Below are 14,900 nucleotides of genomic sequence, written 5' to 3'. Positions count from 1 at the left end.
GTAAATCATAATGATTTTTTTCTTTATTTTCTGTTCTTTTTTGATCTCTTGTTCTTGGAATGGATTTTGCAAAGTTTGTCTTATCAACATTGGTTTTTTTCTATAAATTCACAAAAAAAAGTGAAAATTCATGTGCAGTTGTTTTCGAAGTTAGTACACTAAGTTTATCTATGTTCAAAAGATAACCAACCATTGCAGTCACATGTTTATGAATATACTCTACATAACTATCAACTCTTTTTTTCCTTTATGGTGGTGCTTCTTATAGTCTATTTCTTCACTCTTTTTATTGATTGGTCTCAACTTCTCATAAGAGGTCCAAGCATAAATATAAAACTCAGCATAAAATTCTTTATTTTCAGAGTTTTAAGATTTTTAATTTTTCATAGAGAAAGAGTATGAGAACTAATAAATTTAGTGTACAATGTGTACGATAGAAATAAAATTGAAATTAACATTAAATAATAAATAAATATTTTTTTATTTTCAAAGAGCTTAAGATTTTTAATTCTTCATAGAGAAAAAGCATGGGAAGCTAATAAATTTAATGTACGACAGGAATAAAATTGAAATTAACATCAAATAATAAATAGTTTCAATATCAAATAAAAATAATTTCAATATCAAATAATAAATAAATAATTAATTTTTAATAATTACTAATTTAAAATTCAAAATAAATAAGGATTTAAAACAGATACGGAAACTAGCCTATCTCTTTCTCTCTTGCTGGTGCTGCACCACGAACATCAGCCGCCGACGTGTGCACCACGAACGCCCAACAGCACCGTTGCGCAGCTAGTCCCGCATCGCACCAGTCGTGTAGCCCCTCCTCCGTGACGGCGGTTTTTCCCTCCCAGCGTCTTTCTCACACTTCTTCTCGCCTTGCAAACCGTGTCGTCACAGTCTCCATCTCCTAGGACGAGATGAGCTGCCTCTGCACCGATCCGGCTCTCTCATGCGCCGCATTCTCCGCTGGTACGACCTCGTCGCCCTCGTGTTGGCGGCATGGTTGGCGTCGCGTCTTCGTCACCACCGATCGCGCCGCTCACCTCTCAAGTACAAAAGTGAAAGCCCTTTTTATGCAGATATTCATTACATTAGGTTAGGGATGGTTATTTTTGTGCCTAATGCGGATGGTTATTTACGATCTGAATATTTAATGTAGTAGATATGCAGATGGTTATTTTAATGAGTATTAGAATGATTAGTTTATTAGACTTGTTTGAAGTATACATATTTAACATTTTTAGGGGTGATCAATTTTATTTATAACTGAATGGTTGTTTTAATTGGATGAGTCATGGCGATGTTGGAGCTAGAGGGGTGGTTACAGTGCTGTTGGGGTTGCTGAGGGGTCAGGCGCTACTAGGAATTGGTAACGGATAGAAAATGATTTGAATTTGAAATTGGAGGTTAATTTGTTGCTATTCATGTATGCTTTCTTTAACTCGCAGCAATCATGATTGCTAAGGGAAAATAATTATCTTACTTGTCTACGATTTTGCTGTTGTTTTAAGCTTTGAAAATAGGAGTTCATGTCCGAAATTGAGTTCAAAATTTAGGAGTAAACTCCTGCGAGTTTGTGAGTTGTGCCTTAAAAATACTCGAATTCTCGAATTCTGACATGTTAATTGAGTGAATTAAGCGTTAAACTAGTTGAATAAATCTTAGAGTTGATTGAACATTGACTATTTATGATCACATTTTGTAACTTGAGTTTAGTGTTTGTTTGGATTCCATTATCTTGATTAAAAAAAAAAAATTAAAAAATAAAAAATATCTTTTTTTAAAAAGCTGTCATTTATATTTTTTTAAAAGATTTTTTTCTTTAAAAAGATATTTATATTATATCTAAATATAATTGATAAATAAAATTTTTTTTTGTATGAGATATTTAAATATAAAATTATTTTTATTTTTCAATAAGATCTTAAAAAAAATAACTCGAAAAACAAATTCTTTATTATGTAAAGAATGAAGAGAATTAAGGATTTTATTGGAGAAAAATGCCAAGAGATAAATATATCAAATAATAGTGAAACTCAGAGTGGGAAAAAATAAAATAAAAAAGATTTTTCAAGAATTTATACAAGATACTATGTCAAATATTAAAATACAAGAAGGTATTTTTAACAAAATCACTACAGAACAAGCTGTTGATTTAAAGAAATCTCACTACTAGAAGAGATCAAAGAGATAGCGCAGAGTTGTGGTTCTTGCATATTGAGGTTTTTTTGCAATTTTTTTTGCCAAAATCTAACTTCCTCCAACCTAACTTACATGAGTTTGAAGATAAAAATTGAATATTTTGAATTATGTTTATGTTATTTTGGAGACAATATTTATAATTATGTTTTAGATTATGTTTATTTTGCTTTGGAAAGAATATTTATACTTATATTTTGAATGAAAATTTGGTTTATAATTATGAATATTTGGTTTATAATTATATTTAATAGATATTTATAATTACAAAGATTTTAATGTTTATGAATATAAAAAATATAATTTTTTATGTCATTAGAAATTATAAATTTATTAATATGGTTATAACATTATATATATTATTTAGTAGTTAATTGTAAAAAAAAAAAAAAAAGGAGCTTTGGCGGGCTAAGCCTGCCAGCCCGCAGTTAGACGGGACAGACTAGAATTCTAGGACTGCTTCACTAGGCGGGGCGGGGCGGGGCGGACTTCCCGCTTGCCACTCCTACCCTTGTCTCAAAACCATCTAGTATGGTGGTAGTATTTACAAAATTATCTTAAGGATTCTTGTGAACAGGATGAGAAAGTGATGAGTGGATTGATCCGAGAGGTGCAATCGGCGTTTATTCCAGGATAGGCAAATTTTAGATGGGGGCGTTAATAAGTTGCGGAACTGTAGCATGGTTGAGGAAAGCTAAAATAAAAAGGAAGGTATAATTGTGAAGTTTGATTTCAATCACCGTTTTCTTTTCATTTTTGTGGCAGAGGTGTTAAATAAAATGTTGAATAAGGCTAGAGATTTAAATTTGATCATAGGTCTGAAAGTGGAAAAAGATAGTATTAGGCTGATTCGTTTACAATTCACAGATGATGGTATCCTGTTCTGTCCTCTTAATTGAGAAATTTATCGAAAAATCCTGACGTGCTTTGGTAGAATGCATGGGCTTGTTCGTTTACAATATTATATAAACAACTATCAGATATTCAAATGAGCAATATTATTACACTAGCGGCTTATGGAAAGTAATATGAATTTAAGTTCAAACATATAATAATTCAAATTTTTTAACAATACAAACTCTAATAATATTGATACGGTTCAAAATTGGTTAGCATGTCGGTATTAGAGTAGTGATTTATTTTTGGAACGTAACCGTGGTAAGAAATAACCGAATAAGAATTCAACAAGTTTAAACCAGTAAACAGCAGTTAAAAATATTAGGTGATCACCGTTCAAGACATCATGCGTAAAAATGGTTAGATTATTTAACATTTTTAATTTATTTTTATCTTTTGTGTCAATTTAATTATATGTAAATAGCTATTTTTTTTAGTAGTGCTAAGGAACAATGACCTAAGTCTACAATGTGTATAATGGACTAAATCTTTGGTCCATGAATAAAATGAACATCACTAATACTATCCAGAATAATCAATCCAGATACCAGGGATAATAAACATCTCATGTCATAAAACCACTCATCCCAAAAGGTTAAGGTGATTTTGGGATTCATTTCGAATCTAGAACTCTAATAGCATGTCATGAACTCACTCATCCCAAAAGCAAAACCTGACAGAATAATGTAACACTAATAATCATATCTCTAATACTGCATAAACCTTAATTGTACATATTATACGCTTAAACCATTAGCTCCCTATACTTTCTCTTTTTTTTTTTCCCTTTTAATAAGAAGAGAAGAAGTCTTCCAAAGTCCAAACATTAAAAAGATCCAAAACGACCAACCGTTTTTACTTTTCTAAAACTTTTTTTTTTCTTTCTCTTTTCACTGTGTCTGAACATTAAACAAAACAACACGCGCTTAGTTCTCTTTCTCTCTCTAGCACTTTACTATCTCCTCGTCGTAGTAGCTTCGAGATCGGAAAATGGCCAAACCGAGTGCCGACGATGGCGAGCTCCGGCGGGCATGCACGGCGGCGATTGAGGATCCTCACCAGAAGATCGTGATGGCGATCAGAGTAGCAAAATCCCACGGGATCTTGGGAAAATCTTCCAAGCTTGGTCGCCAGATGGCGAAGCCAAGGGTTCTTGCTCTCTCCAGTAATTACTTCTTCACTTCACTGCTTTCCTTTTCCTCTTAGATTTAACTATACAAACCTTGATGCAAAACACTTTGCTCTTTTTCTTTTCCCTTCAAAATTATTCATGTATGCTTTCTTCAACTTGCAGCAATCATGCTTGCTGCTCTGACTTTAGGGGAAAAAATAATTATCTTACTTGTCTAAGATTTCGCTGTTGTTTTAAGCTTTTAAAATAGGAGTTCAGGTCCGAAATCGAGTTCAAAATTTAGGAGTAAACTCCTGCGAGTTTGCGAGTTGTGCCTTACTATTCATGTGTCGTTAGGCTCCACGGGCTTAGGTGAAATCTCGATTCAATTACATTCAGAATGTGTTGGAGTTTGGCTATTCTGGCTTGAGCTTCTTTGACCGTTAAAAAGATTCGAATTCTCAAATTCTGACATGTTACTTGAGTGGACTAAGCGTTGAACTAGTTGAATAAAACTTAGAGTTGATTGAACATTGACTATTTATGACCACATTTTGTGGCTTGGATTTAGTTCTGTAAGAATTAAGAGGATTGAGGATTTTATGTTGCGTTAGCTTAGTTTGTAAGTTTGCAAAATGGTTTTGATGAAATGACAGGATAGAACAAGTGATTGTGTATGTAGATTTAGTTGTTTGTGACAGCATGCTATTTCCTGCAGTGCAATCAAAAGGTCAGAGGACAACAGCATTTCTTCATGTTTTGAAGTATTCTACGGGAGGAGTTCTTGAGGTATTTGTTCTTCTGAAGCTGTTACAAATACATATATTCTCATGTTTCGCTACCTATATTCCCGTATTAGGTTAGGTATAGCCGTGTAGGTTATTTATTGTAGGTTATGAGATCATGATCACTACTTCAAGATGAAACTTTAGGGAACAAAAATGTTGTAATTTTATCGCTTTTAGTATTAGTTTAGTATTAGATTAGTATTAGTTAGTGTAGTATTAGTTTAGTATTAGATTAGTATTAGTTAGTGATTTCGGCTCAGTGAAAAAGTGCTTTCGTTGTTGTGGAATAAGAAGCCTTCGTATCTTAATGCATGTATTTAATTTATTCGGAGCTATTAGAGCGGGATCCACTTTTTGGGGAATATGAGTCGAAGCAATAACAAGAATACTCATGGGTGGGGCAAGCTCTTCTATTCTGGTTCATGGTTTCTCTTGGCTCTATGGTTCATCCGGGGGAGAGATCGAGCTTCAAGAAATAGTGAATGGTCTTATCAATACACAAATGTATAACTCCCCAGGATTTATTTCTAACACTATGGAGGAGTGATTATTCAACAATGTAAACAAGTGTAAAAACCATTGAACCTAAAAATAAGTTGTTGGGGCACAAGGCACAATTATCTTATCTGTAAGAGTAAGAACTGCAAAGTTCACTTTCGCAAAACATCTGTCTGACTCATTTATGTGCAGAATATGTTCCCCGTAATGCTACAAGCCTGTTATGGAGGTTTTATTATATTTTACTATTGTCAATAAAAGTTTATGTACTTGCAGCCTGCAAAACTATACAAGCTGAAGTACCTCTCAAAAGTGGAAGTTTTGACAAATGACCCGAGTGGATGTACATTTACGCTGGTAAAATTTAAAATTTCCAAAATGGACCAGATCTTTATGTTCTAATTAGAAACATTGTTCTTAGTTATAAGCATAAAAGCAACATCAGAGCAACCGTAACGAATGTATGCTTTTGTAGGGATTTGATAACCTCAGAAGCCAGAGCGTGGCTCCTCCTCAGTGGACAATGCGCAATATTGATGACAGGTACTACCTTTGAGAGAAATGAGGACTTAGACATGGATTATTTAGTGCTTGGGATCTGTTTTAGGAAATGGAAGTTTTCTCATTGGTTCTCTACTTTTCTTGTAGGAATCGCCTCCTTCTTTGCATCCTGAACACATGCAAAGATGTTTTGGGTCGCCTCCCTAAGGTTGTTGGTATAGATGTTGTTGAGATGGCTCTTTGGGCTAAGGTACATCTGATGATGATCTACTATCTAAATCAAAGTGCTTTCTTCACTCTATTCCATGAGTACTTTTTGCTTCATTGGCTTGGTTACTGTATATTCTGTTTTACAATTCGTGTAGTGATTAATTGCAGTTAATTGTTGTAGAAATCTGTTTTTCTATTTTTTCAATTTTGCAAAATGTGAAATAGGAAAATACACCCACGGCTCCTGCTCAGAGTAAAGTTCGAGATGGTGTTCCTGTTGCTTTTGCTGTTTCCGAGACGGAATTGAAAGTCAATGTCGAAAAGGAACTTGTCTCCCAGGCAGAGGAAGAGGACATGGAGGCTCTTTTGGGAACGTAGGTGCTATTCTTCTTTGTCTTAAATGTTCAATTGAAGTTAAATATGATGTGTAAGATTATCGAAAAAGTGTTGGCCTCTGTTTTTGTGTATTCTGACAAAAAATGTATGTTGTTGGACTTGGATCCATGTAATTCAGTTTTATTAATTAAATTACATCTTTCACAATGGCAATGCAGTTATGTCATAGGTGTTGGTGAAGCTGAGGCATTTTCTGAAAGGTTGAAGAGAGAGCTTCAAGCTCTAGAAGCAGCAAACGTGCATGCCATTTTAGAAAGTGAACCTTTGATGGATGGGGTAATAATGTCATTTCAATGTTTTATAGTAGCTCACTTCTCTGATCTATGAGTTCAAATGGCCAAACCTAGGTTGTCTAAACTATCACTTCAACTAGCAGTCTAGCAGTTTGACAGGCATCAAAGTGTACTTTTTTGTTATTAATAACACTTTGGATTCTTGACTTCTGTACAAAGTTTAGCCAGCTTCTCTGATTCCATGCCTGATTAAAAGATTCAAATTGTGCTGACATTCTAAGTTGTAACAAGATCTAATTATTGTCGCTTAATCTGTTAGAGCTGCTGTGATATGATAATTGATAAGTGATAACACTGATCAGAAAATGCAATTGATTGTCACAAATCTCCATGTTTCTGATTCATCATTTCCAATAATTATATCATGTTATATGAAGGGGTTCTACTTCATACTAATTTTTGCCTTGCAGGTGATGCAAGGACTTGAGTCAGCAACAAATTGTGTGGATGACATGGATGAATGGTTAAACATATTTAACGTGAAACTCCGGCACATGAGAGAGGACATTGAATCAGTAAGGGCTTGTACCCTTCAAGTTTCAAATAGTTTTCCTAACCTCAAGTTATTTTGTGATTTTAAAGTAGTGCTTGCTGAAGTCGTGGTTCATTTGTTTAGTTTTCTTTGCCCCTTTGTTAATGCAAGGCGGCTTACGGTAAAAGTGATTCTACAACAAAAATCTTCTGTATAATTGGAAAAGCTGAAATTTAACTCTTCTGGAAGGTTACTCTCTTCAGCTTCTACAAAATTAAAAAATATAAATATTTTTTTTCCCTGCTTACAATAAAGTAAACATGCTAATGATTTTAGTTATTTTACCTTTAGTGTTGTATGAGTAGCTCATATTTATTTCTATCTTAAAAATCAGTTCCAAGGGTATTTACTAGATTATGTAGTGCCAATAAATTCCATTTCAGAAGTTCTTAAAAAGTACTGATATCTTTATTTTCTCTTAATAACTTATCTGATGTCCAGATAGAATCCCGCAATAACAAATTGGTAATGCAATCGGTAAACAACAAATCTCTCATTGAGGAGCTCGATAAGCTTCTTGAAGGATTGAATGTCCCTCCAGAGGTATGTCTTAAATAGATGAACTATATTATATGTTAAGTCTGATGAACTTCGTTATCATGTGTTTATTTGTTGGATGCAGTATGCATCAAGTTTGACAGGAGGTTCATTTGATGAAGCAAGAATGCTTCAGAATGTAGAAGCATGTGAATGGTTGACTGGTGCTTTACGTGGTCTTGAAGCGCCTAATCTAGACCCTGCATATGCAAATATGAGAGCTGTAAGTCCTCTCTCTTACTTTTCTTTTGTCAAAATAAGTCTGTCATTGTTTAACCTTTTGGGAAACAGAATTATTGTGGGATATGAATGCTTGTTTGTTATTTTTCAGCAAGGTATTATGTGCAAAACTTAGGCTTAGGTATACTTTTAGCACCTGTAAATATATGCCATTTTGATTTTTGTTTTTTAAACCCCGGTCCATCTAGATTTTGGTTCTTATAAATATTTTAAAACTATGTTAAACATTAAAAATATGAAACTTTGTTTTGTTTTTATTATAAATATTTTCTAAATCTTCTTTGACTTAACATTATCATTCAACACAATATCCAAGTGATAAGGGCCGAAAATCTAATATTGAAAAAAGAGACCAAAACCAAAGTAACTCATTTATAGGGATCAAAAACATATTTAAGGCGACAAACTTATGAAGGTAACAAATGTATGATTTTTGTTCATTGCTGACTACCATTTTGTTTGGAGAGAATCTCTATGAGAGCACTATGAATTTGGTATCCCAAAGCTTGTTTTGTACACACCTAAAAATCATCTACTTTGTGGTGGTTCATGCTACCTAACACAGGTTAAAGAGAAGCGTGCAGAACTTGAAAAATTAAAAACTACTTTTGTTAGGAGAGCATCAGAATTCTTGAGGAATTACTTTGCTAGTTTGGTGGATTTCATGATAAGTGATAAAAGCTACTTCTCTCAGGTATTTTTGTAAACTCCTTATAGAACTAAACTTTCGGCTTCTTCGGCAACTTTTGTTTTTAAATCTCTGTCTGCTTTCTCAAAACAGCGAGGACAGTTGAAGAGGCCTGATCATGCGGATTTGCGGTACAAATGCAGGACATATGCACGTCTCTTGCAACACTTAAAGGTTAAATTGTGGACGACTTGTGATATTTTGTCAAATCGTATTTGCGGAGTCTTTTTTAATGCTTTCTCCCTGAAATATCTTTTTATGAACTTGCAGAGTCTTGACAAGAATTGCTTGGGTCCATTGAGAAAAGCTTATTGCAGTTCTCTAAATTTGCTTCTTCGCCGAGAGGTCTGTTATAAACCACATTGCTTTATGTTTCTTAATTGCCTGGCATTAACATTCTTGATATGGCTTGCTCTTTTATCGTTGTTTAACAAGTTAGCACTATGTATTATCGAAGGTACTACATTCCGTAAAAAGTAATTGTCCTATTATTAATATGCACATGGGTTAAGTAAAACATCAATACTAGAGTTTGTTGGAAAAAAAATCAGTCATTGTTGTTTAGAGTTTATCAATAGATGGTTTTTTGTGGAAAAAATAAATCTAATTAACGTGACCACTTAGATTTAATATAATAATAAAGATGGAAAGGGAAACAAAAAGAAAAAAAAAAAGGTAGGAAGGAAAAGAAAAAAAGAAAAGAAAAGGAAATGCCAAAGTTGGACCATTTTATGAGATCCCCTTAAGAGATTAAGTTTATCCATTTAAATATGAATTTGTATTTAAACTGTTTTTTTATGCTTTGATATGCATATAGAGTCTGAGGTTCATGCATTCTTTTGCAGGCTCGTGAATTTGCAAATGAACTTCGTGCTAGTACTAAAGCATCTAGGAACCCCACGGTTTGGCTTGAAGGTTCTACAGGTTCTGGTCAGAATGTCAATGCCACTGACACTTCAACAGTCTCTGATGCTTACGCAAAGATGCTAACAATTTTTATCCCACTTCTGGTGGATGAGGTAATTGATATTCTTTCATTTTCAACAAATATTTTGTTTATGATCTTTCGAATCTATAGTTCTTCATTGGTCTTAAACTGCAGAGTTCATTTTTTGCACACTTCATGTGCTTTGAAGTTCCTACGCTTGTTCCTCCAGGAGGTGTTGTTAATGGTAATAAACCTGAATATGATGACGATGATGATTTGGGAATTATGGACATTGATGACAATGACAGTAAATCTGGTATGCGTTCTGGACTTTCTTAGCATAGCCTTCCTGTACTTTGTAGTTATATTTCATAAATTTTAGTTTGATTTTCCTCTTTCATTTTCCCCCAAAATTTGACAATTTCTCTGTTTTGTAGGTAAAAATTCTGCCGAGCTTGCAGCTTTAAACGAATCACTTCAGGATTTGCTTGATGGAATTCAAGTATGTGTCAAACATATTCTATATCACTTAGCATGTTTACTGTGCTTCTGATATTTGTGAGGCTTAAGGGATCTAGAATCACTCAATATTACATTATAATCATGTCGAAAGAAACACAAATAGTATTTTTCCCTTGTGATAATCATGATATATATTGATCTCTCAGTCTCTTAACAGTATTTTTATGATTTTAGGAAGACTTCTACGCGGTTGTAGATTGGGCATACAAGATTGATCCCTTGCGCTGCATATCAATGCATGGAATAACGGAACGATATCTTTCCGGTCAGAAAGCTGATGCAGCAGGATTTGTACGCCTTTTGCTTGGTGACCTAGAGGCTCGTATATCTATGCAGTTTGGCCGTGTATGTGACAAAATTCATGAAGACCAATTTTACTACATACATTTAGAATATTGATGTTCTGAAAAATAAAATCATTTTTTTGGAAATGTATTTTTGCAGTTTGTTGATGAAGCTTGCCATCAAATTGAAAGGAATGAACGCAATGTTCGCCAAGTTGGTGTCCTATCCTACATTCCCAGGTAAAATGGATTCTTGTATTTATCTTTATATGTATACGGATTAGGATTTTGTTGACTTTGGTGTGAGGATTTAGATTGTAAATATTTTTGGTGATCCTAAATTCTAGTTAGCATCTTTAATATTTTTTAAATATTGCATCTTATAATATTTAAACAAGTGTGAGCCAGGGGTGCATGTTTCCACTTGCATGAAAATCACGCATTAATATCAATATTAGTTGGTGACTAGTAAAACATACTTACCATAGTGTTGTACTCCATCAACCTAAGTTAAAACTAGTAGATTGACATGCACGAAATGGAAGTGTTGATCAATCCACATTTTTTTACTTTTAGGTATAATCTAAAATTATTACTTATCTTCATTAAAAGAGTTGGAATTTAATTGAGTAAGCTTATTTTTCTTTTCGTCCACTTAATATCTCCCTTCATATTTTTTTTTCTTTCTATTTTATCTCTTGACTTTCTCTAACTTGTGGATTAAAAGAAAAGGAAGAGAGAGAATTCGCTTAATATCTCCCTTCATATTTTTTTTTTCTTTCTATTTTATCTCTTGACTTTCTCTAACTTGTGGATTAAAAGAAAAGGAAGAGAGAGAATTCGGACATCAAAAGGTTGGTATAATTCGATTGTGAGATTGGTTGAGATGTTTCTACTTTATCCTCAGTACATGATATAATAGTTTTTGTCTAGGCAGCAGTCAGAAGTTTTAGCTGTCATTCTTAAGCTATTTACTATAGTAGTGCATTTTCTATATATCTTAACTCCAAAATCTTTAATTATGATTGATATTAAGTGGTTTTTCATTGTGTTGTATAGATTTGCAACCCTGGCAACTCGGATGGAGCAGTATATTCAGGGACAGTCTAGGGATTTGGTAGACCAGGCATACACAAAATTTGTAAGTGATTTGCTAAAAACTTTGTATAGTTTTATGATGTCCGATTCAATTTTCTGCGAAAGTTCTAGTTAAGGATTACTTTCAAGCACCTGCTCTTCACAGATGATTAGGTTAATTGCCCAGTTTTAAATGTTAACTTGGATTAAGAAAATAATTAAAAGTGTATTGAAGTTACAAGAAGTTAAAATTATCTGACTAAATTACCCATAATTATTTTTTCTACTTATTATCTCCCTTGCATTATATCCTTGTTTCACTTGATTGATTAGTGGTATACTTAGAGGAAAAAATATTTAGTTATCTAAATTTTCTAATTTCAGTTTTTGTCGGAACAATATTTAAAAAGTGGTTAATTATTTCCAATTGGAGGGAGTACCCCAAATAAAATTTATGGAAACCATACAATGAGTAACCTGTCTTGAAAATCCAGTGTAGCACATGTCCTAACCTTTGTTTGCATACAATGGTGGAAATGTTACTTTGACAGGTTAGCATAATGTTTGCGACTTTGGAAAAAATAGCACAAACAGATCCAAAGTATGCTGATATTTTTCTCTTAGAGAACTATGCCGCCTTTCAAAATAGGCAAGTTTTTCATTTCCCTGTGCCAAGAAGCAGCTTTGATACTTTGTTTTATTTTCAACTTGTTGATGATGTTGATTTTATTAAAGAAATCCAAATGCCACATTTCAAACATTGTTTGTTCATTTTATACAGTTTGTATGACCTTGCCAACATTGTGCCTACTTTGGCCAAGTTTTATCACCAGGCTAGTGAAGCCTATGAGCAAGCTTGTACGCGCCATATTAGCATGATAATCTATTATGTGAGTAACTTGTTATCTATTTTCTATCATTTTCTATACCATTGCTTGAGTTGATGATCCAACTCATTATTTCTCCTTTCTTCTTTTCCTTTGAATTAGCAATTCGAGCGCCTTTTTCAATTTCATCGGAGGATTGAGGACTTGATGTTCACAGTTGCACCTGAGGAGGTTAGTGTTTATAGTTCTTTTTTGTTAATCTTTCATAAACTACTGTAGTAAAGCAACTTCATCTGTCTTGAATTCTTGCATGTATTTTGCTCATCATGGAGTTTGCTCATATAACTGTAGAGTCACTAATCACTTTTTAAGTTTTCATTGAGCTTGCCCAAGTACATCTTGGTTACACACTCCATCCATGAATGTGCCCTTTAAGGTTGTAACTCGAGTTGATAAATTATTAAATTGGTTCAAATGCTGAAAAATTTTAGTTTATGTTGACTATATTTTTCCTTGCCTCTTTCCGTTATATTAGTTTTACTACAGTATACTTAACTGGGGTTATAGCTATAAGGATAAAACTGGAAAAAAATGTACTCTTCATAGATATTCACAACTGACAAATGATCTTAAGAGAAATTATTTTTTGCTGAAAAGACACTTATTCAAAGCATTATATTTGTGTATATTTGTCCTTACATCTTGGTTATATGGATTTAATAGTTAGCAGACTTTACACCGAAATCATGAACATTTGCCTTTTAAAATTCATAAAAATCTTATGTTCTTCTGTTAAAAAAATGGCAACAATTTCAGATTCCTTTCCAACTCGGGCTATCAAAGATGGATCTTCGAAAGATGCTAAAATCCAGTTTATCGGGGGTAAGGTGATTCTTATCTTCCATTTAAGCACCTCTCGGCTCGCATATACTTAACCTGTGAATCGTCTTTCCTGTTCTATTCAGGTTGACAAGTCCATTGCTGCAATGTACAAGAAATTGCAGAAGAACTTGACTTCAGAAGAACTATTACCCTCCTTATGGGATAAATGCAAGGTAATGGAGCAAATACTTATAGTAAGAAAAGACCTATTATATGTAGGAAACAGCCCAAATTATAATTGGCCAACAATGCCCAAATTAATGGAGTAAATATTTCAATACCAAATTTGAAACTGCTTTAGTTTGGATGGCACAATGTATAGCAAATTAGCAAGATCAGATAGAGTTAACTTTTTATGTTGTGTGTGTATTTTTTTTACAATAACTTGTAATCAAATTCTCTCACAGAAACAAAATTAGTTAACTTTCACAACAGAAAAAGGAAATACCTTTATATACATGATAGTTCATAGAAAGCCTCAGGAAAGATTTTAGTACTAAGAACATCATGTATGCAAGTGAACAATTTTCTTACTACTTCCTCAAAATTATTGCAGAAGGAATTTGTTGACAAGTACGAAAGTTTTGCACAACTTGTGGCTAAGATTTACCCTAATGAGAATATCCCTTCGGTAACAGAGATGAGAGAACTTTTAGCCTCCATGTAAAGGTGTGTGTATGTATATATAACGCTATGTTGCCATCTTATGTTGAGTTGCAATGTGTCAGTTCAACTATTTTATTTAATTTTATTTATTCAATAAGTCATTATTTTTTGTAGTTCTAATTTATATTGAAGCAAGCATTTTAATGCATCATCAAGAGAATGGTATGAATGAATATCTTTGTTAAGTGGCCAACGTAATTACCATTCCTTAGCATCTAATGCTTCTTTAAACTAGCTTATTTTATGATATATGTTATTATGCTAAGAAAAATTTATTTCGTGCAATGCATCAGTTCAAGAAGCTAGTTAGAATTACTTATCATCTCTTAATATAATAAGTTTTTTCATATATGGTGAGCAAGCTATATATTAATCCGAACATGGTAGATATCAGTTGTTGAGTTCTAGACATAATATGGCTTAATGCAACTTGCTTAATATAATAAGTTTTTTCATATATGGTGAGCAAGCTATATATTAATCCGAACATGGTAGATATCAGTTGTTGAGTTCTAGACATAATATGGCTTAATGCAACTTATTAAGTGAGAGTATGGATGAATATGAAATTATCCTAGTTTGTGTAATTCAACTCCTGCTAAATATCGAATCTTTATGTTTCTCCAAGATATGATGGATTAAATTCCTTGTCTATCTGTTTATAATTTTATATATATAACAACATTACCAATAATAATTCTAGTTTGACTTTTTCCTAGTTGCCCCGTTCCCACGTGAAGTCGCCACCGTTGTTAGATAATTTATTTTTATCAATATAATTCAAACATATATAGCGACGACTATAATAAATTTAA

At 33.1% G+C, this 14,900-nt stretch overlaps 1 protein-coding gene across 1 annotated transcript; it reads left to right on the top strand.

Annotated features, from left to right (window-relative positions):
* Nucleotides 1-3,992: 3,992 nt before the first annotated feature.
* LOC130935430 (exocyst complex component SEC3A) lies at nucleotides 3,993-14,278 on the top strand. Its single transcript, XM_057865176.1, has 25 exons — nucleotides 3,993-4,270; nucleotides 4,935-5,005; nucleotides 5,779-5,859; nucleotides 5,978-6,045; nucleotides 6,151-6,253; nucleotides 6,439-6,587; nucleotides 6,768-6,885; nucleotides 7,313-7,417; nucleotides 7,876-7,977; nucleotides 8,057-8,194; nucleotides 8,777-8,905; nucleotides 8,993-9,073; nucleotides 9,170-9,244; nucleotides 9,745-9,918; nucleotides 10,002-10,143; nucleotides 10,265-10,329; nucleotides 10,524-10,694; nucleotides 10,794-10,873; nucleotides 11,693-11,774; nucleotides 12,262-12,359; nucleotides 12,492-12,600; nucleotides 12,700-12,768; nucleotides 13,354-13,419; nucleotides 13,503-13,592; nucleotides 13,976-14,278. The coding sequence occupies exons 1-25, from the start codon at nucleotides 4,096-4,098 to the stop codon at nucleotides 14,084-14,086; spliced, it is 2,652 nt and encodes an 883-aa protein (XP_057721159.1). The 5' UTR covers nucleotides 3,993-4,095; the 3' UTR covers nucleotides 14,087-14,278.
* The last annotated feature ends 622 nt before the right edge of the window (nucleotides 14,279-14,900 follow it).

The sequence above is a fragment of the Arachis stenosperma genome, chromosome 6, assembly GCF_014773155.1.
Source record: "Arachis stenosperma cultivar V10309 chromosome 6, arast.V10309.gnm1.PFL2, whole genome shotgun sequence".
Lineage (NCBI taxonomy): Eukaryota > Viridiplantae > Streptophyta > Magnoliopsida > Fabales > Fabaceae > Arachis > Arachis stenosperma.
This window is presented reverse-complemented; position numbering and strand designations above follow the sequence as displayed.

Coding starts and splice junctions, on each gene's coding strand:
- LOC130935430 (XM_057865176.1), top strand. CDS start 4,096: ATGGCCAAACCGAGTGCCGACGATGGCGAGCTCCGGCGGGCATGCACG. Junction 9,074..9,169: donor GTCTCTTGCAACACTTAAAG/GTTAAATTGTGG, acceptor ATGAACTTGCAG/AGTCTTGACAAGAATTGCTT. Junction 10,874..11,692: donor GTCCTATCCTACATTCCCAG/GTAAAATGGATT, acceptor TGTGTTGTATAG/ATTTGCAACCCTGGCAACTC.